This window comes from Cervus canadensis, chromosome 30 (assembly GCF_019320065.1).
Source record: "Cervus canadensis isolate Bull #8, Minnesota chromosome 30, ASM1932006v1, whole genome shotgun sequence".
Taxonomy (NCBI): Eukaryota; Metazoa; Chordata; class Mammalia; order Artiodactyla; family Cervidae; genus Cervus; species Cervus canadensis.
Genome location: NC_057415.1, coordinates 16,626,425 through 16,651,906, shown reverse-complemented (window position 1 = coordinate 16,651,906; position 25,482 = coordinate 16,626,425). Strand labels below are relative to the sequence as shown.

Below are 25,482 nucleotides of genomic sequence, written 5' to 3'. Positions count from 1 at the left end.
TTAGGAAAACAACATATGGATACAATTGGAACAGCAAAAAAAAAAAAGGGAAAATTAATAGGAACAAAACAAATTCTGCAGTTGAAAATTTTTCTGAAATGAAAAATTCACTATAGGACTTCAACAAGAAACAGAAAGACAGAAAAAGAGCTAGAAGATAGGACAATTGAAATTACCTAATCTGCGAATCACAAAGTAACAAGAATGAGGAAAAGTGAACAGACCAAAAGACTTTCGGGGTACCATCAAGAGGAACGATGAATGCATAATGTGAGTCCCAAAAGAGAAGAAAGAAAAAGGAACAAAAAGTTATTTGAAAAAATAATGGCTAAAAACTCCAAACTTGATGAAATACATGAATCTATAAATCCAACAAGTTTGATGAACTCCAAGTGTAAGCCCCAAAAGACCCAAACTGAGAAACATACTCTGTCCAAATATATACAGAGAATCTAGAAAGCAATGAGTAAAGTGACTCATCACATGCAAGGGACCCTGAACACAATTATCTCCCTATTCCCCCCAGAAACTTTGGAGACCAGAAGGCAGTGGAATAATGTATAAAGTGGTAAAAGAAATGAACTGTCAAGTGAGAATTCTATATCCATAGGAAATGGCAACCCACTCTAGTGTTCTTGCATGGAGAATCCCAGGGACAGCGGAGCCTGGTGGGCTGCCGTCTGTGGGGTTGCACAGAGTCAGACATGACTGAAGCGACTTAGCAGCAGCAGCAGCAAGATAGTCCTTTAAAATTGAGGGAGAAATTAAGAAATTGTAAGAAAATTAGAGGGAGTTCATTACCACTGGAGTTGCCCTTAAGGAATGTTAAAGGAAGTCCTTCAGGTTGAAATGAAAGGATGTTAGATGGTGACTGTCATCTAGAATCTCCAGTAAAGGCAAAGTCATGGACAAATAAAAAAGCCAGTTTTAGTTTTAACTTTGGTGTGTTGCTTCACTGTTTATATTCTGCAAAACTAACAAATAAATAAAAATGATTATGAATCTATATTATTGGGCTCACATTGTATACAGATGTAATTTGTGAGATCAGTAGCATAAACATAGAGGATAGAACTGTAGAGCTTTCATATGATTGATGTCAAGTTGACATCAATTTAAATTAAATTCTTATAACTATGTATATAACCCCCGTGATAACCACAAAAAAAATTCTACAGAATATACATAAACAAATGAGATGAATCAAAATTTATCAGAACAAAACAATCAGCTAAACACAAATGGTGCTAGTCATGGAGAAAATGAGGGCAAAAAAAACTATAATATATACCAAAAGCTGGTAGCAAAGTGACTGAAGTAAGTCATTCCTTGTCAGTAAATACTTTAAATGGATTAAACTGTATCAAAATATAGAGATTGTCAGAATTTAAAAAATTAACCAACTTTATGCTGTCTTATAAGAGACTTAACTTAGATCTAAAAACACACTTAGGTTGAAAATGAAAGATGGGAAAAGATATTCTATGCAAATAGTAACCAAAAGACAGTAGAGGAGGCTATTCTATTAATAGACAAAATAGACTTGGAGTCAGAAACTGTTACAAGAGGGAAAAAAAGGACATCATTTATTGACAAAAGGGTCAATCCACCAGAAAAAGAAATGCATAAGCATATATGTATCAAACATCAGAGTCTCAAAATATATGAAGCAAACACTGACAATTGAAGGGAGAAGCATATGATTCTACAATAATGAACACTTCTGTATTCCACTTTCAATAATGGATTAAACAACCAGAGAAAGATTAAATAAAGGACTTGAACATCATAAAACAACTGAACCTGACAGAGAAGACTCCATCCAAGTTCAGTAAACTACACATTTTTTTCTGATGTGCACGTGGATCATTCTCTAAGATAGACCACAAAACAAGTTTTAACACATTCTAAAAGACTGAAATCAAATGTAGTATCTATTCCAAACACAATTAATAAAAGTAAGAAATCATTAACAGAAAATGGAATGTCATAAATATATAGAAAATAGAAAGTGAAGTCACTCAGTTGTGTCCGACTCTTTGCAAACTCATGGACTGTAGCCTACCAGGCTCCTCTGTCCATGGGATTTTCCAGGCAAGAATACTGGAGTGGATTGCTATTTCCTTCTCCAGGGGATCTTCCCGATCCAGGGATTGAACCTGGGTTTCGCTCATTGCAGGCAGACGCTTGACTGTCTGAGCCACCAGGGAAGCATGTAGAAAATAGCATGCTGTTAAACAACCAGTGAGTGAAGAAATCACGAAGGAAATTAGAAAATACCTTGAGACAGTAAAAATATAAATACAGTATACCAAAACTCATGGGATGTGGTGAACATAACACTAAGGTGGGAATTTATACCTGTAAACACATATATCAAACAAGAAAAAAGATCTCAAATCAATGACCTAACTTTACACCTTAAGGAAGTAGAGACCAAAGAACAAACTAAACCTAAAGTTAGCAGAAAGAAGAAGATATTATAATACAGATTAGAAAAGAGATAAGTAAACGGATAAACAAGAAATCAGTGAAACCAAAAGTTCTTTGACAAAGAAGCAAAATTCACAAACCTTAGCTAGATGAATAAGAAAAAAAAAAAAGAAGAAGAAGGCTCAAATTACCAAAATCAGATATGAAATTGGGGCAATATTACCAATTCCACAGAAATAAAATATCTATGAAAATACTATGAGTGTAGGACAGCAGATTGGACAACCTAGACGAAATGGTCAAATTCCTAGAAACCCTTTGTCTTCCAAAACAAAATTATAAAGAAATAGAAAATAACCTAGATCTATATGTAGTTTCTAGTATAATTCTCCAATTAAGAGGAACCAAAGTTCGTTGGAGAAATGGCTGGTTCTAGAGCTGGAACATGGAACATGCAAGATGAGTATGTAAGAACATAAGGAAATACTCAAAAAACAGAATGATGGGGGCATGTCAAAGACCACAGGAGCCTAACTGAAAGAGCTCGCAATAGCTAAAGCTGCAACAATTTGAACAATAAAATGATAAATAATAAAATAGTGTTGGTTTATAACTCAAAGTATAAATTACTTATGAGTCCATACTAGTAAGTGTGGTTGATTAATACAATTAATCATACAGATAAGTATGATTAAGTAAGTAAATGGGAGAGAACCGAAAAATCTCCAAACAGAATTACTAACAACATAGTTACTGTACCTTCAAGGAGGTGGAGCAAAATTTCCCACCGCTTGCTTCCCTTGTGGTTCAGTTGGTAAAGAATCTGCTTGCAATGTAGGAGACCAGGGTTCGATCCCTGGGTTGGGAAGATCCCCTGGAGAAGGGAACGGCTACCCACTCTAGTATTCTGGCCTGGAGAATTCCATGGACTGTAAAGTCCATGGGGCTGCAAAGAGTCGGACATGGTTGAGTGACTTTCACTTTAGTGGGCTTTGCCTAGTGACTTCCTTCTCAGAGTACAATATAGGGACTTAGCTGACAGTCCAATGTTTAAGACTCCCCACTTCCACTGAAGAGGGCACAGGTTCAATCCCTGGTCAGAAAAAAGATGCTGCATGCCACTCTGCATGCTAAAAGTTAATAATAATAATGATAATAAAGAATACAATATGTATGGGGGTGAGGTTGGGAAGTAACTACATTGGAGAATCCTGGTATACTTTTAACCAGGTTGTCATCAATGATTAATCATATTGATAGCATGTACCCTTGATTTGGTGGGGTAGGAATGCCAGTCATTTTACCTCTGGGGTCCTTCTCCCAGAAACACAACACCATTTTTAACTATGAGAAAAACATCAGATAAACCAAAACTGGAGAACCTTCTTACAATGTCCTCTAAACTGTCAAGATTATATTAAAAAAAAAAAAAAAGATTACTTATAGTCTAGAGGAGGCTAAAGAGACAGGATAACCAAATATAATGTGGTATCCTGGATGGAATTGTGGAACAGGAAAGGAAAAATGATTAGGTTAAAAAAAACAAGGAAATCTGAATAAAGTATAGATTTTACTTAATAATAGTGTATCATTATTATATTAACAGGTATGACAAACATGCTAGTAATAAACAATGTTAACAGTAGGGTAAGTTGGATACAAGTTATACAAGAATTCTCCTTTCTCTCTCTGCCATTTTTCTGTGAATTTAGAAGTTTTCTTAAATAAGACATTTATTTGGGGTGGGGGGAACCTCCTCAAGGCATGAGTACAGCAGAATGGAGGGGAAAGGGAGAGGGGAATCACTGTATGACAGAACAATGTAAATGGCTCAGTCATCACAAAGAGAAAAAGTAGAATACAGATAAGCAGAACATCTCTAAGGGAAGGTGCATTATTTGGGCAATCTGATTGTTGCTGCTAACACTGTGGTTTTAAAAAGTCAAACCAAAATTAGAATAAGCTCACTTTGAATCAAATTTAATATGTAAGTTTTTAATTTACATACAGAGTACATCATGCAAAATGCTGGGCTGGATGACTCACAAGCTGGAATCAAGGTAGTTGGAAGAAAACAACCTCAGGTATGCAGATGATACCATTCTAATGGCAGAGAGCAATGAGGAACTAAAGAGCTGAGGGTGATGAAAAAGCTGGCTTGAAACTCCACATTCAAAAACTAAGATCATGGCATCTGGTGCCATCACTTCGTGGTAAATAGGTAGAGAAAAAGTGGAAACTAGTGACAGATTTTATTTTCTTGGGCTCCAAAATCTCTGCGGAGAATGACTGCAGCCATTGCTCCTTAGAAGAAAAACTAGGACAAAACTGGACATCGTATAATAAAGCAGAGACGTCACTTTGCCGGCAAAAGTCCATATAAGTTATGGTTTTTCCAGCAGTTTTGTATGGATGAGAGTGTCAGACCATAAAGAAGGCTGAGTGCTGAAGAATTGATGCTTTCAAATTTTGATTCTGGAGAAAACTCTTGAAAGTCTCTTGGACAGCAAGATAAAACCAGTCAATCTAAAGGAAATTGACCCTAAATATTCGTTGGAAGGACTGATGCTGAAACTGAAGCTCCAGGACTTTGGCCACCTGATATGAAGAGCTGACTCACTGGAAATGACCATGATGCTGGGAAATACTGAGAGCAGGAGGAGAAGGGGACAACAGAGGATGAGATGGTTGGATGGTATCACCAACTCAGTGGACATGAGTTTGGGCAAACTTCAGGAAATAGTGAAGGACAGGGAAGCCTGATGTGCTGCAGTTCATGGGGTCACAAAGATTCAGACAAATCTTAACAACTGAACATTAACAATAATAAAAAAGTGTGGTCTAATTTCAGTTCCATCCCCATCACTTAATTCTGTTTTGTTAATATATCAGAAAGGTAATCTGGGGTTTGGTACAAGGGTAAATAAAGATTTCCAAATTAAGTGACAAGAAGCATTAACTGAGTTGCAGTGTAAGAAACAAAGCTGGCATATCTGTTGTAAAAACATGAAAACAGTAAATTCAAAAGTGGAAAGACATTTAAAGTTTAACCAAAACCTAAAGCTAGATTTCTTTCTCTTTAGATATTGAGACATAAAATGCATCTGTTGGTTCTTTTGAAGTTTGGGCTTATGAAGATCTTCTGTCAGGCTTCCCAGCCTGGGGATCCAACAAAGGGACTGGGAATCCCCAGGGAATCTGACCTTGAAGGCCAGTGGGATTTGATTATAAGACTTCCACAGAACTGGGGGAAACGGACTCCAGTCTTGGAGGGCACAAGCAAAATCTTGCATACACCCAGACTCAGAGGAAAGGATCTGTGACCCCACAGGAGACTGAACCAAAACGACCTGCTAGTTTTGGAAGGTCTCCTGTGTGGGCATGGATTGGCAGGGGCTCACCACAGGGATGGGGGCACGGACAGCAGAAGTCTGGGAAAGTCCCCCTTGGTGTAAACCCTCTTAGGAGTTGCCATTAACCCTACTAAAGAGCCCGTATACCCAAGGCCTGGGTTGCCTCAGGCCAAAAAACTACCAGGGAGGGAGCACAACCCCACTCATCAGCAGATAATTGAATTAAAGCTTTACTGAGCATGGCCCTGCCCAAGAGAGCAAGACCCAGTTTTTTCCCACTGTCAGTCCCCTCCTATCAGGAAGCTTACACAGGCTTTTTAACCTCCATCAGAGGGCAGACAGAAGAAGCAAAAATAACCACAGTCCAACAGTGACTAAAACGAAAGCCACATTACAGAAACTTAGTCACCTTGGAAAAGCAGAAAGTTATATCCTAGATGAAGGGACAAGATAAAACCCCAGAAAAAAACAACTAAATGAAGTGGAGATAGGCAACATTCCAGAAAAATAATTCCAAATAATGATACTGAGGATGATTGAGGGGCTTGGAAAAAGAATGGAGGCAAAGATTGAGAAGATGCAAGAAATATTTACCAAAGACCTAGGAGGACTAAAGAACAAACAGGGATGAATAATACACTAGAAGAAATCAATAGGAGAATAACTGAGGCAAAAGAACAGGTAAGTGGCCTGGAGGACAGAATGGTGGAAATCACTGCCGCAGAACAAAATATAGGAAAAAAAAGAATGAAAAGAAATGAAGACAGCCCAAGAGACCTCTGGGACAACATTAAACGCACCAACACTTGCATTATAGGGGTCCCAGAAGAAGAAGAGGGAGAGGAAAAGGGCCTGAAAAAATATTTGAAGAGATAATAGCTGAAAACATCCCTAATGGGAAAGGAAATAGTCAACCAAGTCCAGGAAGCATCGAGAGCCCCAGGCAGGATAAACCCAAGGGGGAACACACTGAGACACATAGTAATCAAACTGACAAAAACTAGATAAAAGGCAGAGATAAAATATTAAAACCAACAAGGGAAAAACAGCAACATAAAAGGGAACTCCCATCAGGCTATCAGCTGAGTTCTCAACAGAAACTCTACATACCAGAAGGGAATGACATGATATATTTAAAGTGATGAAATGGGAGAACCTACAACTAAGGATACTCTACCCAGAAAGACTCTTCTTCAGATTTGTTGAAGAAATCAAAAGCTTTCCAGATAAGCAAAAGTTAAGAGAATTCAGCACCACTAAACCAGCTTTACAACAAATGCTAAAGGAACTTCTCTAGGCAGGAAACAAGAAAAGGAAAAGACCTACCTACAGAATATAAACCCAAAACAATTAAGAAAACAGTAATAGGATCATACATATCAATAATTACCTTAAATGTAAATGGATTAAGTGCACCAACCAAAAGACATATAGACTGACTGAACAGATGAAAACATGTGCATGTATCCAATTCCACTTACCATATCACTCTACTTAATCCCCCCAGATTGTATATACTTATTTTATATTGTTAGGTTAATCATGTTCCCATTATGACTTGCAATTGTAATTATCTTTTATTTTTGTCTGTTGATTATGAAAACTGATAAACATCTTTCTCTATTGTGATTATGTAACTCTAACTTAATACCATTGTATCATCATTGGTCAACAGAAAAGTGATAGAATTTTATATCACGAAAACTACCATTTAATAGAAAAACCTGTAACCACTTTTTAAAATCCAGATGCATATAAGAATTATCTTGGAATTTTTTGAAAAATACAAATGCCCAGGTTTTGCTTTTTTTTTTTTTCCACCAGAGCTCCAGATATGTTTCTAATGAGTAGCCATGTTTAAAGACTACTGGACTATATGAAGATCTTTTACTTTTATCTAGTTTGTTTCACTTTTTCTATTTCATATTTAGTGCTCCCATTTCATTTATATTTCCAATTTCTCCATCTCTTCTTTTTTTTTTTGATGTTCTTTCTCAAGTCTTTATCAAGCATAGTAGAAATGCTCTTGTATACACATATATAAATAATACATATAATATATATGTTTTAGAAAACTTATGAATTTTTGCCTAACTAAAAAATTTATGGCATTTTTATTGCACTTGTTTGACTTAGTATAAATAGAATGTTAGATTTCTAACTTAAATAGATATGCAACAAACAACAAAAGTTTACTGTGTAGCATAGGAAACTATAGTCAATATCTTAAAATAACCTATAATGGATAATAATTTCAAAAATAATATATATGTATATGTATAACTGAATCACACAAAAAAAGAATTCTACTTTTTGAAATTTAGTAATGTTTATCTTTTTGCCAGTTTTTCTAAATGTCCTATGGATGTCTAATAACAATGTATGAGATACAAAATTTTAAATATATTTGTATAGGATATGAGTACTATAAATAGAAATCTACTATATTTAAATTACTAATGACCTCAATCAAGGTGCTCCTATTCTTATTTTTTTCTGCACTTGATAAAATATTCTCAAAGAAATGTTATTATGTCTCACTATGATTATATATTTTTTGTTTTCCCTTATATTTCTTATTTTTGCTTTATGTATCTTTGTTTCTTGGTTGTTAGGTGTCTAACAGTTTATGATGTCTATCTTCTTTGTGAGTTGTACCTCTTATTAATAAAATATTCATCTTTGTTTCATTTTAAGAGAAAAAAAAGACAATTTGGTACTGACACAAAAACAAATATAGATCAATGGAACAGGACAGAAAGCCCAGAGATAAACCCATGCACCTGTGGTCACCTAATCTATGACAGTGAGGCAAGAATATACAATGGCAAAAAGGCAGTCTCTTCCATAAGTGGTACTGGGAAGACTGGACAGTTGCATGTAAAAGAATGAAATTAGGACATTCACTAACACCATCTACAAAAATAAAATCAGAATGGATTAAGGACCTAAATGTAAGACTGGACCCTATAAAACTCTTAGAGGAAAACATAAGAACACTCCTTGAAGGAAATGGCAACCCACTCCAGTATACTTGCCTGGAAAATATGATGGACAGAGGAGCCTGGTGGGCTTCAGTCCTTGGGGTCGCAAAGAGTCGGGCACAACTGAGCGACTAACACTTACTTACCTACTTGACATAAATCAGAACAAGATTTTTTTGACCCATTTCCCAGAGTAATGAAAATAAAAATAAACAAGTGGGACCTAGTTAAAAGCTTTTGCAGAACAAAGGAAACCACAAACAAGACATAAAGACAACCCTCAGAATGGGGAAAAATATTTGCAAACAAAACAACTGACAAAGGGTCAATCTTCAAAATATAAATAATTTTAACTTTAGTAAAAAAAGATCATGCAGTTGACAGTGTAAACACAGGGAACAAATCACTCATTTGTGGGTGGGTAAGCCAAAGAATGCTCAAACTACCACACAATTGCACTCATCTCACACGCTAGTAAAGTAATGCTCAAAATTCTCCAAGCCAGGCTTCAGTGATATGTGAACCGTGAACTTTCAGATGTTCAAGCTGGTTTTAAAAAAGGCAGAGGAACCAGGGATCAAATTGCCAACATCCGCTGGATCATCGAAAAAGCAAGAGAGATCCAGAAAAACATCTATTTCTGCTTTATTGACTATGCCAAAGCCTTTGGCTCTGTGGATCACAATAAACTGTGGAAAATTCTGAAAGAGATGAGAATACCAGACCACCTGACCTGCCTCTTGAGAAATCTGTATGCAAGCCAGGAAGCAACATTTAGAACTGGACATGGAACAACAGACTCGTTCCAAATAGGAAAAGGAATATGTCAAGGCTATATATTGTCACCCTGCTTATTTAATTTATATGCAGAGTACATCATGAGAAACACTGGCCTGGAAGAAGCACAAGCTGGAATCAAGATTGCCAGGAGAAATATCAATAACCTCAGATATGCAGATGACACCACCCTTAATGGCAGAAAATGAAGAAGAACTAAAAAGCCTCTTGATGAAAGTGAAAGAGGAGAGTGAAAAAGTTGGCTTAAAGCTCAACATTCAGAAGACTAAGATCATGGCATCTGGTCCCATCACTTCATGGCAAATAGATGGGGAAACAGTGGAAACAATGGCTGACTTTGTTTTTCTGGGCTCCAAAATCACTGCAGATGGTGATTGCAGCTTTGAAATTAAGACGCTTACTCCTTGGAAGGAAAGTTATGACCAACCTAGACAGCATGTTGAAAAGCAGAGACATTATTTTGTCAACAGAGGTCCATCTAGTCAAGGCTATGGTTTTTCCAGTGGTCATGTATGGATGTGAGAGTTGGACTATAAAGAAAGCTGATTGTCAAAGATGATGCTTTTGAACTGTGATGTTGGAGAAGACTCTTGAGAGTCCCTTGGACTGCAAGGAGATCCAACCAGTCCATCCTAAAGGAGATCAGTCCTGGGTGTTCATTGGAAGGACTGATATTGAAGCTGAAACTCCAATACTTTGGCCACCTGATGCGAAGAGCTGACTCATTTGAAAAGACCCTGATGCTGGGAAACATTGAGGGCAGGAGGAGAAGAGGATGACAGAGGATAAGATGGTTGGATGGCATCACCGGCTCAATGGACATGGGTTTGGGTGGACTCCAGGAGTTGGTAATGGACAGGGAGGCCTGGGATGCTGCAGTTCATGGGGTGGCAAAGAGTCGAACATGACCAAGCGACTGAACTGAAGAGTCTTTTGAAGAAGGGAATGGCTACCCACTCCCATATTCTTGACTGCAGAACTCCATGGACATAGGAGCCTGGTGGGCTGCAGTCCATGGGGTCGCACATGACTGAGTGACTCTCAAGAGACTTCTGGTCTGAAGTTCACATGGAAGGCTTAGAAGTTAAGACTCCCAAATAGAGAGGGATGGTTTTGTTTCCAGCTTGCCTTTCAGACCCTGCTGCAGGGTCAGGCTTATTGCTGACATTTTACCCCCATAAGTTGTTGAATATAATTGATACATTCAATTGTGATAAGTTTGAGGTGAATTGGAAAAACCTTTGAGGATAATTCTTGGAACAAAAGTGACATTCATGATCATTTGGTAAGTATACTTTATTACTTTAATGACCTAAATCATAAAATTAGGTTACATATTTAGGAGGTAGAAAACAAGTACCAAAAGTGTACCGTTTGACCACTCCTCCTTACTTTTGACCAACCTCAGATCTCTACATTTTTCATTCCTCATTCTCCCCTTAAAGGTATTAATCCTACTATGGTTCACTATCTAAAGTTTTAGATCTGGAGCTACCAAGAAAAATGTTTTTGAGAAGTTTTGCTTTTAAGCCACTGAATGTATCCAATACTCAAAGGTACCACTCCAGAACATTTTACACCTCTCCAGTATATTAATTCAGAAGAAAACATGCCAACAGTTTAAAAAAAAAAACACATTTCTTAACATAAAAAGACTACTGAACATACCTACATGTGATTCTAGTATGTCAGAGTGGTTATGTAAACCTAAATTAGTAATGTGTTCATTGAAGTAGTTTGAAAAAGACATATTAGAACTGCATTACCAGTGTTTACCAAAAAACAGGTACATGTTATACTGCAAAATTAACCTAATAACAAAAAATACTCCACTTCCTCCCAGAGAGCTACATTGTGCTGATATCCATAGATAACACTATAAAAGGATTTCATTATTGTGATATGCCAGGCTCACAATGAGTATGTTAGTACAGACATCCTGGGTTTAATGTTACGGTAAGAATGTCATTAGTGAAACATGTATAAGACATGTAGAAAACTAGCATTAAATCTCTTAAGGGCAGCGGTTCAAACTGGCAGCTGCTAGAAAAGGTGCTTCTAGAAATAAAAAAATTAAATAGATTTAGCACATACTAGTTTTTAGTGCTTCCCCAATGTAATGAACTAATTCACATAAATTTCTGTTGCTGGAACTAATGGACCAAAAGAGTATGAATTTTGCCCCCTTTAACTACTAGTCCAGTCTTGAAAACAGAAGCAGTCACTTGTAGTCTTCCACATGGCATTGTTAGGAGTAGACTGAACGGTCAGCAGGAAGTTCTGGTTGAAGTCGGGGTGTTTCCATCAAACTTCACAGTTCCACTGGTCACAGAAGGAACTGTAGTCTAGGCCTGAGTAGCTTGCTCACAAACTGGCCAGCAATTTAACAGATTGGCCTGGGACTCACTAGAAGGCAACATCTCAAAAAAAATTAGGGCTTCCAGCCCTATAGTAACAAATTCCATTCCATATCAAAATGGCCTTGTCCAGATTCAGCCTGGTTAGTGCCCATCTTCTTTTGTCCATTGTTTTATAATAAATGAACTACCACACAACTGCAGTCATCTCACACACTAGCAAAGTAATGCTCAAAATTCTCCAAGCCAGGCTTCAACAGTATGTGAACCGTGAACTTCCAAATGTTCAAGCTGGATTTAGAAAAGGCAGAGGAACCAGGGATCAAATTGCCAACATCTGTTGGATCATTGAGAAAGCAAAGGAATACCAGAAAAACATCTGCTTCTGCTTTATTGACTAAGCCTCTAATTGTGTAGATCACAACAAACTGAAAAATTCTTCAAGAGATGGGAATACCAGACCACCTTACCTGACTCCTGAGAAATCTGTATGCAGATCCAGAAGCAACAGTTAGAACTGGACATGGAACAACAGACTGGTTCCAAATCAGAAAAGGACTTCATCAAGGCTATATATTGTCACCCTGCTTATTTAATTTATATGCAAAGTACATCATGAGAAATGCCGAGCTGGATGAAGCACAAACTGGAATCAAGATTGCCAGGAGAGATATCAATAACCTCAGATATGCAGATGACACCACCCTTATGGCAGAAAGTGAAGAACTAAAGGGCCTCTTGATGAAAGTGAAAGAGGACAGTGAAAAAGTTGGCTTAAAGCTCAACATTCAGAAAACTAAGATCATGGCATCTGGTCCCATCACTTCATGGCAAATAGATGAGGAAACAATGGAAACAGTGAGAGACTTTATTTTGGGGGGCTCCAAAATCACTGCAGATGGTGACTGCAGCCTTGAAATGAAAAGACACTTGCTCCTTGGAAGAAAAGCTATGGCCAACCTAGACAGCATATTAAAAAGTAGAGACATTACTATTGCCAACAAAGGTCCATCTAATCAAAACTATGGTTTTTCCAGTGGTCATGTATGGATGTGAGAGTTGGACTAGCTGAGTGCCGAAGAATTGATGCTCTTGAACTGTGGTGTTGGAAAAAACTCTTGAGAGTCCCTTGGACTGCAAGGAGATCAAACCAATCAACCCTAAAGGAAATCAGTCCTGAATATTCATTGGAAGGACTGATGTTGAAGCTGAAACTCCAATACTTTGGCCACCTGATGCTAAGAACTGACTCATTGGAAAAGACCCTTGTGCTGGGAAAGATTGAAGGCGGGAGGAGAAGGGGATGACAGAGGGTAAGATGGTTGGATGGCCTCACCAACTCAATGGACATGAGTTTGAGCAAGCTCCAGGTGTTGGTGATGGACAGGGAAGCCTGGCATGCTGCAGTCCATGGGGTCACAGAGTTGGACACAACTGAGTGAATGACTGAACTGAACTCATAATAAATATTGGTCAATTTATCAGCAGCTCTGCATGCCTGATCTACATAAGTTTAAAATCCCCAATATTCCTAACTCTCACTATTTCCCATCTCCTACAGTACATTACTGTTGTTTTAAAACACAATTTACTATTTTTAAGAGTCCTGAAAATGATAAAAGTTTATTTTATTTTTATCCACTTGTGTCCAGATTATGTTGCTCTTTTTTCCTATGTATTAATCCAAGTTTCCACCTGATCTCATTTTTCTTCTAGCTGAAGAATTTCTTTCAGAGAATTAACTTGCCTGTAATACATGGCAGTTGGTTATAAAGTCTTTCAATTTTTATTTGTTTGAAAATGCCTTATATTAGTCAAGTGTAAAATTCTAGGTGGGCTTTTTTTCTTTCAGTACTTTAAAATTGTTACTTCATAGTCTTCAGATGTATAATTTCTGACAAAAAGTAGGCATCCATTCTTTTTTCTTCCTCCATGCATATTATGTCTTTTTCTATCTATTCAACATTTTCTTTTTATCTGTGACTTTAGCAATTTAATTATAATGTTTCTTGGTGTGGTTTTCTTCATGTTTCTTTTCCTTGGCATTCATTTAGCTTCTTAGGTCCATGGATTTATACACTTCTTGGGTTTCCCTTGTGGCTCAGCTGGTAAAGAATCTGCCTCTAATGCAGAAGACCTTGGTTCAATCCCTGGGTTGGCAAGATCGTTTGGAGAAGGGAAAGGCTACCCACTTCAGTATTCTGGGCCTAGAGAATTCCATAGACTATATAGTCCATGGGGTTGCAAAGAGTCAGACACAACTGAGCGACTTTCACTTTCACTTCACTTTTAAAAATCTAACTTTTGCCCATTATTGCTCTTTTCAGTCTCTCTTTGTTCCTTCTGAAATGCTAGTTACCCATATTAGACAACTTTATCCCACAGGTCAGAGATAACTCTGTTTATTATTTTCTAGTCTTTATTCATTGTGGGTTTCTTCTTTCATAGTTTTTAACCTTAAAGTTATCCATTGTGCCTTTTGTCGTTTAACCTTCCATATGTGGTGGATATTAATCTTATCCATTTTTTTTGTTTCTTGTTTGGTTGATTTGTTTACTCATTTCAGATGTTTTTCATATTGAGAATTCCAGTTAGGAACTTTTTAAAATAAATTCTCTTTCTCTTATCATATTCTTGAACATATAGAGTATTTTTACGGTTTTAATGGCCTTGATTATTAATTTTATGTGTCGTTTCTTTCTCTGTGGCTTACTGATTGATTTTTCTTCTTGATTACAATAATACATCCCTTTTATTCATATCAAGTAATTTTTTATTGAGGGCTAGATGTTACAGATTTTATGTTGTTAAGTGGTAGTTTTGTTGTATTGTCTGAAATCTTCTGGGCCCTTCCCTGGGATGAATTTAAATTACTTGGAATTACTTTAATCCTTTTAAGGTTTGCTTTAAGTTTTGTTGTATTGGATTCAGAACTCATTTTACTCTCAGACTCATTTGGCTCCTCTACCAAGGCAATAAATGCCCTTCTGGTTATTCTATCCCATTGGCCGTGGGTTAGGAAGTTTTATACCTCTCTGTGTGCTTTGGGGATATTTCAGCCTACTTTTTTTCTCTGGTTTTCCCCCAACCTCAAGTGTTTTCCTTACATTTTCAAAAGTTAGTACTCAGGAGACCCTCCTGCAGATCAGACAAAGGCTCTGTATCCTTTTTCTCTTGTATTTTATCTTACAAATCCTATTTGTCATGACTCTCTTGAAGTCTAACTCTATTGCCTTAACTTAGTGAGTCCGCGAGGCTCTGTTTTGGTGGTCTCTTTTTGTTTAGGGTTGAAAACTCTCTAAGCAATAAGCTGTGGTAATCACAGGGCTCACCTCATTTGTTTCTCTGTTCTCAAGTATCACTGTCTGTACTGCCAGTTTTCTAAAGTCTAAAACCCATTTCATATACTTTGTATGATTTGTTCAGATGTCTGGTATGGAGGGGTGTGTGTGTGTGTGTGTGTGTGTGTGTGTGTGTTCGTATGGAGGGGGGTGTGTGTGTGTGTGGTTGTATGGAGGGGTGTGTGTGTGTGTGTGTGTGTGTGTGTGTGGTCGTATGGAGGGGTGTGTGTGTGTGTGTGTGTGTGTGGTCGTATGGAGGGGTGTGTGTGTGTGTGGTCACTTCAGTTGTGTCTAGCTCTGTGATCGCATGGACTGTAGCCCACCAGGCTCTTCAGTCCGTGGGATTCTCCCGGCAAGAATAGTAGAGTGGATTACCATGCCCACCTAGGGATGTAACCCGCGTTGCCTACATTAGCAGCCAGGTTCTTTACCACTAGCACCACCTGAGAAGCCCTCATGGAGAGGTAAATTGGTTCTTTTACTCCATTACGGCCAGATATAGAGTCGGTCCTTATGAAATCTTGTTTAAAGAACAGACATTGACAATTTTAGAACTTAATGTTATTTAGGCTTGTGATTTATAGGTTTAAGAAGAGTGATCCTTCATAAGAAAATGGTTTTTGCTGTCATTCCCTCCACCAAAAAAAACTAGCAAGCACCCTCAATGTGCCATTTCTGAAGCTGTACCTTTCTTCACATTCAGAAACAATGAAACCTATGCAGCTAACTCAAGTGCTAAAGTATTTCCCATTTACAGGGTACTGCTTTACAAAGCCAGAACTGATCTTCATGTTGGAACAAGGAGAAGATCCATGGTTATTAGAGAAAGAATTTATAAACAGAAGTTCCCCAGGTGAGTTATTGAATACTGGCACAAGGCAGCCAAGAAAATTAGATCTGAAGTGATCACCTAGATAGAAGTGAGCAGTTTGAAATGTTTTTTAGCACTCTCCTATTAGAGGTCTTTACATTTGAAATTTTAGAAATAATAAATCTAATAAAATGTGAGAAGGGGACAACTAAAAAAAAGGAATGGAATGTAAGCATGTTGATATTCTTTAAAAGATGGGAGCTAAGTATGCCATTTGAAACTAAAAAATTAAATAATGGATGCCTATTTAACAGTAAAAAGATAAAAACTAAGAAAAGTTAATAAAAAACTGAAATTGGGAGTAACAGATCAGAAGAAAGAAAGAAATTAATTTTATCATTATATAATAAATTATTAGATAATTAATCTAAATAATCATCTAAATTAATAAATGATTAAGGAATTGTATAGTTAGAAAGGATAAAGACTAGAGCAAAGTGCAACCTTCCTAACTGTTAAAAGTTATTTACATTTGACAAACCAAAGGAAACAGACCTGTTACTAGAGAACTTTCTTATAAATACTGTATCAGGGTCCTCAGGATCATCATCAGGTTTATTAATTCACCTGGAGGACTCAGCGCACAGGCATACTCATAACTAAGATTTATACAGTGAAATCATACAGAGCAAAATCAGCAAAAAGAACAGGTGTATGGGGCAAAGTCAGTAGAAAACCAGTTACGACAACTTGTGTGAGATATCTACCTGGAAAGTTCATTTGCAATGAGTTACCCAGAGTTTTTACTATAGGCTCCCGTGTATCAAATTCTAGGCTTTCAGATAGAAACTAATTATTCAGCATAAATATATTGTTTGTACAAACAGTTTAAGCACATTGAGCCCCTCTTAGCAGTTCTGGGAATCTTGGTAACCATCTTGAAATCTGAGTTCCCAAATGCTAGTTAAGGGCTCATCTTGTAAGCAGGCCTTTCTAAGGGTAAAGTTAGGCCTGCTGTGTTAAAAGTTTTCACCACAAAAGCTATGCAGACACACAACATACAACAGAGGAAGACACACATATCTGACATATCAACTCTCAATGTAAATGGAAATGCACCTATTAAGAGAAAAGGCTATCATATTGTATCAAAGATATTGTTCTTGCTTAGTCACTAAGTCATATCTGACTCTTTGACGACCCCATGGACTGTAGCCCTCCAGGCTCCTCTGTCCATGGGATTTCCCAGGCAAGAATACTGGAGTGGGTTGCCATTTCCTTCTCCAAGGGATCTTCCCACTGTAGGGATCGAATCTGCATCTCCTGCTTGGCAGGCAGATTCTTAACCACTGAGCCACTAGGGAAGCCCATCAAAGAGTACATCTACAAAATAGGAAGTTTGAAAATGCAGTCATGAATTATTAAGCCAGCAAACATAAAAGCAACTCAGTGATTATTTATTTCAAAGTTCAGTTCAGGTCAAAAACAGGTGGAAAAAGGACATTTTGATAATGCTAAAGAAGATAATTTTTAAAGGATACAAAAAAGTTCAAAATATTAGTACACCAAATAAATTGTCATCACGATTCATAAAACAAAAAACTGCAAGAGTTATAAGGAGAAACAAGAACCCATTAGATATAGTCAACCTTAATATGCCTCTCTAATTTTGTTTCACAGCCTGTGGACTCTAGAATGTGTGTGTGTGTGTGTGTGTGTGTGTGTGTGTGTGTTAGTTACTCAGTCGTGTCCGACCCTCTGCAACCCCATAGACTGCAGCCCACCAGGCCCCTCCATCCATGCGATTCTCCAGGCAAGAACACTGGAGAGGGTTGCCATTTCCTTCTCCAAAAGGAGCTATAGAAAGAAAGAAAGTGAAGTCGCTCAGTCATGTCTGACTCTTTGCAACCCCATGGACTGTAGCCTACCAGGCTCCTCCATCCATGGAATTTTCCAGGCAAGAGTACTGGAGTGGGTTGCCATTTCCTTCTCCAGGACTCTAGAATAGTGCTTGGCAAACTGTGGCCCACATGCCAAATCCTGCCTACTGATTGTTTTGGCAAAGAAACATTTATCGGAACACAGCAACATTCATTTGTTTACGTATTCAAGCTACAAGGCAGACTTGAATAGCTACAATAGAGACTGAATAACCAGTAAAGCCTAAATCATTAACTTTATGGCCTTTCACAGAAAAAGTTTACCAACATCTTATCTAGAAATATAAATAGCATATTTTATAAAGATGAATCTAATATGTTCTGAAAACAAAGCTATGCAAACACACTACATAACTATTCTTAAAGAATAAACTTCCTTTTAAATGACCTTAGAACATTGATAAAATGTAAAGGTGGCACCAGGTGGCGCTAACAGTAAAGAACCAGCCTGCCAATGCGGGATGCATAAGAGACGTAGTTTCATCCCTGGGTGTGTAAGATCCCTTGGAGGAGGGCATGACAACCCATTCCAGTATTCTTGCTGGAAGAATACCAGGGACATAGGAGCTTGGTGGGCTACAGTCCCTAGGGTCGCAAAGAGTTGGACACAACTGAAGTAACTTAGCAAAGTTATTTTAGGCAAATTCTACAAAGTAAAGATATTATTATATAACACTAAAAATTGCACACAATAAGAGAAAATTTTAAATTCTTCTATCTTAAAACTAATAATGAATATATATATCTCTCTCTTTAAAAACCTATTCTTCAAAATTAAAATTGTACGATATGCAGAAATTTTTTTTTAATGAAAAGCATGATTATTAGACCCTTTCAGCTGTACATGAAGCAATGCTTAGAGGAAACTATTTTCACCTCATGTACTTGTTTTTAAAAGCAATAAAGTTTTAGAAGAAAACTAAGCAAACCAAAAGATGCAATAAAGATAAAATATTATAGTTATAAGTCATTATAATTATAAAGCTGGTGGTTCTTGGAATAAAAGCAAATAAAATAGCTAACCTCAGCTAGAAAAAGAGAAGAAAGTACTATTACTCATTTTAAATTTTGGCTCAGAGTCCTACTTATATCATATAATCTCAGAATATTTTAGTCTATATGTAATCTCTTACTTTTGTAAACTCTTAACCCATGTGATGGATGTGTCTAAAGAAAATGAGATTCTGTGCCAGATAGTATAAGTTACTGAGAGTTCCTTTCCTCACCTGGATTACAATCTCCCAAGAAGAATGGTCTCTGTTTCACTTTTCCTGCCTGGGCACTTGTCACATAATAAATATTATATAATAATATTGTAGGCTGATTCCAAAGTCAGGTGGGGAGAGGTATTTCACATTGATTCACTCAGAAAACACTGTCCACAAATGTAAATTTCTGTGACTTTGGAATCATCAGGTATGGGTTGTTATTGCATCTGAGCCCTTATATGTGAAAGAACTCTAGGTAAATTTTAGACATGAAGCTTTTTATGTACCTCTAAATTTATATTATAGAGGGATGCAAAGAATATCACAGTGAAGGTTTTATTTTGAAAAAGTGAGCAAAGCTTCATAAAGCTTATATATGGTGCTATAGATTAAAAGGTGAGCTATTATTTTCGGTACAACCAAGAAAGAGAAAATACTTCTCATTTAACTATGGATTTTCCTTCAATTTTAAGATGCCTCTTGATTTTGGTGATGGGTATTTACTATAAAGTCACAGATATGGATGCTTTTATCCCTTTATAAAGTGAATGATATATAGGTAGTAGCTTCTTTAAGATTTTAAAATAAATGTTGTTTAAATTTGTGAGAAGGATGTTACAAAGTTTGTTTTTTGTTGTTAAGATTTGGGAAAATAGTGTGCCCTGCCTGAAGGGTACCTAGGTTCTCAATAGTCCTAAGGCTAGAATGGAGGATAATTTAGGGAAAGAATGTGAGTATGAAGTTATTGTTGGAAATGAACCACTTAATGAGGACTGATACTCTATCAAGAATTAGAGCAGAAAATAATGTGTACTAGACAGGAGACGTGGGTTCAATCCCTGGGTCAGGAAGATCCCCTGGAGGAGGAAATGGCAACCCACTCCAGTATTCTTAACTGGGAAATTCCATGGACAGAGGATCCTGGTGGGCTGTAGTCCATGGGCTTGCAAAAAATCAAACACAGCTGAGTATGCATGCATGCTCATGCTAAGAGGATTGGTAGCAAGAACACATAATGAGCATATAGTTAGTGTAAAACTTTCTTTTTCTGAATTATATCACTTTAATCTTTCATCTGTTGCTACCTAAGGTAGTATAGCCAAAGCCTTCAAATATTTTTAGCATGGGCATGACATTTTTACATGGAGTGTGGGTAGCAAGAGGACAGTAGCAGTCAAATATGCACAGGAAATTTGTGGTAAATAAATATAAAAAAAGGATACTTATAAGGTTCCTAGGGCCAACTTGAAACACAATCCTTAAGATCTTGCAGTGAATAAAAACTAGATATGTGGGAAAATAGATGGAAATTAAGGACTGGACAGGAGCAAGACTGGTTTGGGGGATATAAGTGAACAAATTGAAAAAAAGAAAAGTAAAGATTTGATGATTAAGAGGGATTCACTACTGAACAACCCTGATATAATACCAAGGCACTAGAACCAGGAAAGAGGGGTAACTCCAACAGAGGCAGAAAAATTACTCTCTCATCAGTTTTCTCACTTCCACCTATACGTTTATGTTTCTGATTCTCTTTTTCAATGTAAGAAAGTTGGTGTCACGATTCTTGTTTGTTTGTTTGCCCTACCATGTAGCTTGCAGAATCTTAGTTCCCAGACCAGGGTGGGGCTCCAGTTGGAAACATACAGACTAGTGGTTTTCTTACCATTGTACTCTGTTTCACTGTGAATATAGTCACTGGTGTGCTTCCCTAATGCAAACTCTATCTCAGTAAAGCCACTAAAAGCAATTCTCCATTGATACTTTTTGTTGTCTACTTAGAGCAAAATTCTTGCTGAATTCATTCCAGTCTTTGTTTCTCTGTTCCTAGGATTCAGTTCTCTTAAACATATCCTCCTTTCTTAATTGTTGCTTTCCTTTATATCCTCTTCTTTTCCCCGTTTTGAAAATTATGCTTTAAGTTACCAAAGATATGTGTAATTTCATTTCTAGATTGCTCTCTCTTTTTCCAGTAGAAAAAGTTTTTAACAACAAAAGAAGAGAGACTATAAACTTGAAATTACATTACTTTGGGGAAACTGAGCCAGACACCAAGGAGTAAACACATAATGGGGCATAGGTATATAAATCTCATTTCATAAGTGTGTTAAATATCATAAAATATTTTTAATTTTCTCATTTTTAGAAGAATCCCAACCTGATGAACTCTTAGAGGAGAGCCTAGAAAACCAAGGCAAACGTTTGAGGCAAGTTTTATTCATCAACAAATCATTGACTGTGGAGCAAGAAATATCAGGAAAACCATGTACTCTGGACATAAACATTTTTCCTGCAGAAACAATCCCCTGTAAATTTGACACTACAGGGTCTACTTACTTGCTTCTTAGCTCACTGGCCCCACACTGTCAGTATTCAAGAAAGAAGACTTATGTGCCTAATGTTTGTGAGAATTGGCTCTTCAGCATTAAGGATGGCAGAACTAATACTGGAGAGAATTCTTTGGTTTATAGTAAAAATGTGAAAACCTTTGGACATAAAGACAAAGTTATCCAGCATCAGACAATTCAGACTTTGCAGCAAGCTTTTGAATATAATGAATGTAGAAAACATTTTCTTGAAAAGACTGCCCTTGTTATGTCTAAGAGTACCCATCCAAAAATGAAACCTTATAAATTCAATAAATTTGGGGAAAACCAACATGAGAAATCAACCTTGATAGTTTCTCAGAGCAGTCATCCAGAGAAGAGTCACTATGAGTTTAATAAATATGAATGTACTAAAAATGGAAATAACTTTAGTAGGATCACTCAAAAAACTGACATAGAAGGGAAATCTTTCAGCCAAAAATTACACATTAAAGAACAGGAAAAATTTTATATAGGGGTGAAATCCTTTAAATATGAAAAGAATTTCAGCCATAATTCAACCCTCCCAGTGCATCAGAGAATTCACACAGTAGACCAATCCTCTGACTATGGCACATGTACAGAAACATTGGGTTACCAGTCAACTTGCAATGTGCATAAGAAAACTCAAATAATGTTGAAACCCTGTGAGTGTAATGAATGTGGAAAATCCTGCGCTAAAACTTCATGCCTGATTCAGCCTCAGAAAAGTCACGTGGAGGAGAAACCTTTTGAATGTCCTCAATGTGGGAAAGCTTTCAGTGAGAAGTCACGTCTAAGAAAACATGAGAGAACTCACACAGGAGAGAAACCCTATAAATGCGATGGATGTGAGAAAGCTTTCAGTGCAAAGTCAGGACTAAGAATACATCAGAGAACTCACACAGGAGAGAAACCTTTTGAATGTAATGAATGTGGGAAATCTTTCAACTATAAATCAATCCTCATAGTACATCAAAGAACTCACACAGGGGAGAGACCCTTTGAATGTAATGAATGTGGAAAATCTTTCAGCCATATGTCAGGGCTGAGAAATCATTGGAGAACTCACACAGGTGAAAGACCATATAAATGTGATGAATGTGGGAAGGCTTTCAAACTGAAGTCAGGCCTAAAGAAACATCATAGAACTCATACAGGGGAGAAGCCCTATAAATGTAATCAATGTGGGAAAGCATTTGGTCAGAAATCGCAACTCAGAGGACATCATAGAATTCACACAGGGGAAAAACCCTATACATGTAATCATTGTGGGGAAGCATTTAGCCAGAAGTCAAACCTCAGAGTACATCACAGAACTCACACTGGGGAAAGACCCTATAGATGTGATGAGTGTGGAAAAACTTTCAGGCAGAAATCAAATCTTAGAGGACATCAGAGAACTCACACTGGGGAGAAACCCTATGAATGTAACGAATGTGCCAAATCTTTCAGTGAGAGGTCAATCCTAAGGAAACATCAGAGAACTCATACAGGAGAGAAACCGTATAATTGTAATCACTGTGGTGAAGCTTTCAGCCAGAAGTCAAACCTCAGAGTACATCAGAGAACTCACACTGGAGAGAAACCCTACAAATGTGATCAATGTGGAAAAACTTTCAGTCAAAAATCAAGCCTTAGAGAACATCAGAAAGCCCATACAGGGAAATAAAAATATAAATATAATTAAGATGGAAAAACTCTGAGCTGAAAATAAAGTCTCATAATACAAAATAAAACACATATGAGAGAACTCCTATGAATATAATAAAAACTTGGAAGTTCTTATGCAAGATACTAGCTTCACTCAACATCAGAGAACTTAACATGAGCAAATCTCTTAGAATATATTTTATATGGGCAGTTTCATCTTGAGTGTAGTCCTCATTGTAGATCAGAGAATGCAATCCAGTAAAGAAACTAAAATAATACAAGAAATACTCTAGGCATTCAATCCTTAGAAAACTCACACTGCAGAAGAACTCTGGGAATGTAATGAATATGTCAAAACTTTGTCCCAGCAAATCAAAATTCATTCATCATCAGAGAAATCTAACAGTGAGAAAATTGGGAATGGAGTAAGTGTGTGATAGTAAATGTTAGTCAAACACCAGTTTTTTCAATAAGCAGAAAATAACATAAAGGGTAGAGACCTTACAGTATATTAAAGCAGACAAGAAAACAAGGTAATGGATGTGGGGAATCCTGCTATGTCAAACCTCAATTTGACTAACACAAGAGTAATAACTATATGACATATGTCATATGATATATGACATAATGACATATTCATTGTTCACCAATAACCATTTCCTCTTTTTCTAATGCCACACCTAGCTTAAATTTCTCAACTACTGTCATCCAACTTGAAATCATATTTTTAACCTCTGGATAGTGAAATGTAGGGGTCAATGACAGGTCTTACTAAATACATCTCTCAAATTCTTAATGTTTTCTCCTGTCCCTTGTCAGAATGCAGTGATTATTACCCCCAGAAAAACTAAGGGGCTTATGCACAGAAGATGAAAGAGTACAAAATAGAAAGAAACAGGGCCAAAGAATAAATATTGAATGGAATTTTCTCCTGCGTGTACACAGACTTTTTGCTATGAGGAAATAGACTTGTTCTTTGCTGAGCTTCTGCAGGTTTGAGTATACTTAATACTGACATATACTCATCAAACCTATGAATATGATTTCTGTGGACATGTGAACTCAGTGTAGTATATCAGAAATATCACACAGGAAAAACACCTGGCAAATCCTGAATGACCGTAGCTTTTGTCCATAACTCTTCCTCGTCAATCAGGTGAGTATCAGGGGAAGATATCTAATATTACTGCATATATAGGTAATCCATTACCCAAAAAATGAAATCTCATTGAATATCTGATAATTGAGCTGTGAATGTGTCAAAGCTTTTAATGAGTCGTCAAAGTTTAATATCACTCAGAGTTTGTTATGAGGGAAAAATTTATCAGTTTGAGAAAGTTAATAGCCTTTATGTTAATCAAAACTGTTGTTCCTTGCATAATATTGAGACATTTAATGAACTATAACAGTATTGGTTCATGGACATTTACTAGAATAAGAAGATTTTTAAAAATAAGAAATAAATGGTATAAGCTACACAGTGTTGAATATATGTGAATATCTTCTGAGTTTTCTGTTGTCTACATCAGTTTGTATGTGCATGCCACTTCAGTGTTTGTTTTGTATGTATCCTAGAACTCTACAGCATTGTAATAGAATTATGTACCCCTTATTTAGTAACTATTCTGATCAGCTATGTATATTAATACATCATCTACATGTATATTAATAACAAATAAACCTTTCACAGGAAGTATCTGAAAATTTGGAATCCTATACCACATTTCTTTTCTCTTGTTGCCATTTTTACTAAGCTGCCTTTTTTCAACAAAGGCAAACCCTGTTTTCTGTGTACTTTTGTATTATCTCAGGGTCACTAATACAAATATTGTGTTGAAGCCTACACACATACAGATTTATATAAATGTGTTTGTATTCTGCCTGTCTTCAATGTCACTGAATCCTTCCTCCGTTGTATCAAGTATATTGATAATCCATCCTTTAAAAGGCATTCTTCATTTGTTGTGTTTTTTATTTCCAGCATTTAAATTTTGCTATAATTTCTCTCTCTTCTGAACTAACCTTCTGATGTTGCATGTTATTTAGCTTCTTTTACAGTCATTTTATATGGTGGCTGGCATTCTCTGTCTCAGTTAAACAACTGCTTGAGTTCTTGTTTCTCCCTGCAGCTACCTAGCTCTCCAGACTGTGGACTGTTTTTTTGCCCCATAAACTCAGATATCTGATGTAGTCAAAAAAAGTTGTTAATTGAAACTCTTCCCAGCTATCTTCTTATTTAAGAATAGGAACAGTGCTTTT

At 36.8% G+C, this 25,482-nt stretch overlaps 1 protein-coding gene and 1 pseudogene across 6 annotated transcripts in view; one reads left to right on the top strand and one right to left on the bottom strand.

Annotated features, from left to right (window-relative positions):
- Window positions 1–24,432, top strand: part of ZNF782 (zinc finger protein 782) — a 72,816-nt gene extending 48,384 nt beyond the window's left edge. For all 6 annotated transcript variants that reach the window (XM_043453192.1, XM_043453191.1, XM_043453189.1 and 3 more), the window contains 2 exons: window positions 16,024–16,119; window positions 21,372–24,432. In XM_043453192.1, coding sequence (XP_043309127.1) covers window positions 16,024–16,119; window positions 21,372–23,242 — 1,967 coding nt within the window. In that variant the 3' untranslated portion in view covers window positions 23,243–24,432. The remainder of the gene's footprint in view (window positions 1–16,023; window positions 16,120–21,371) is intronic.
- LOC122431754 lies at window positions 11,756–12,094 on the bottom strand (annotated as a pseudogene).
- Window positions 24,433–25,482: the final 1,050 nt, after the last annotated feature.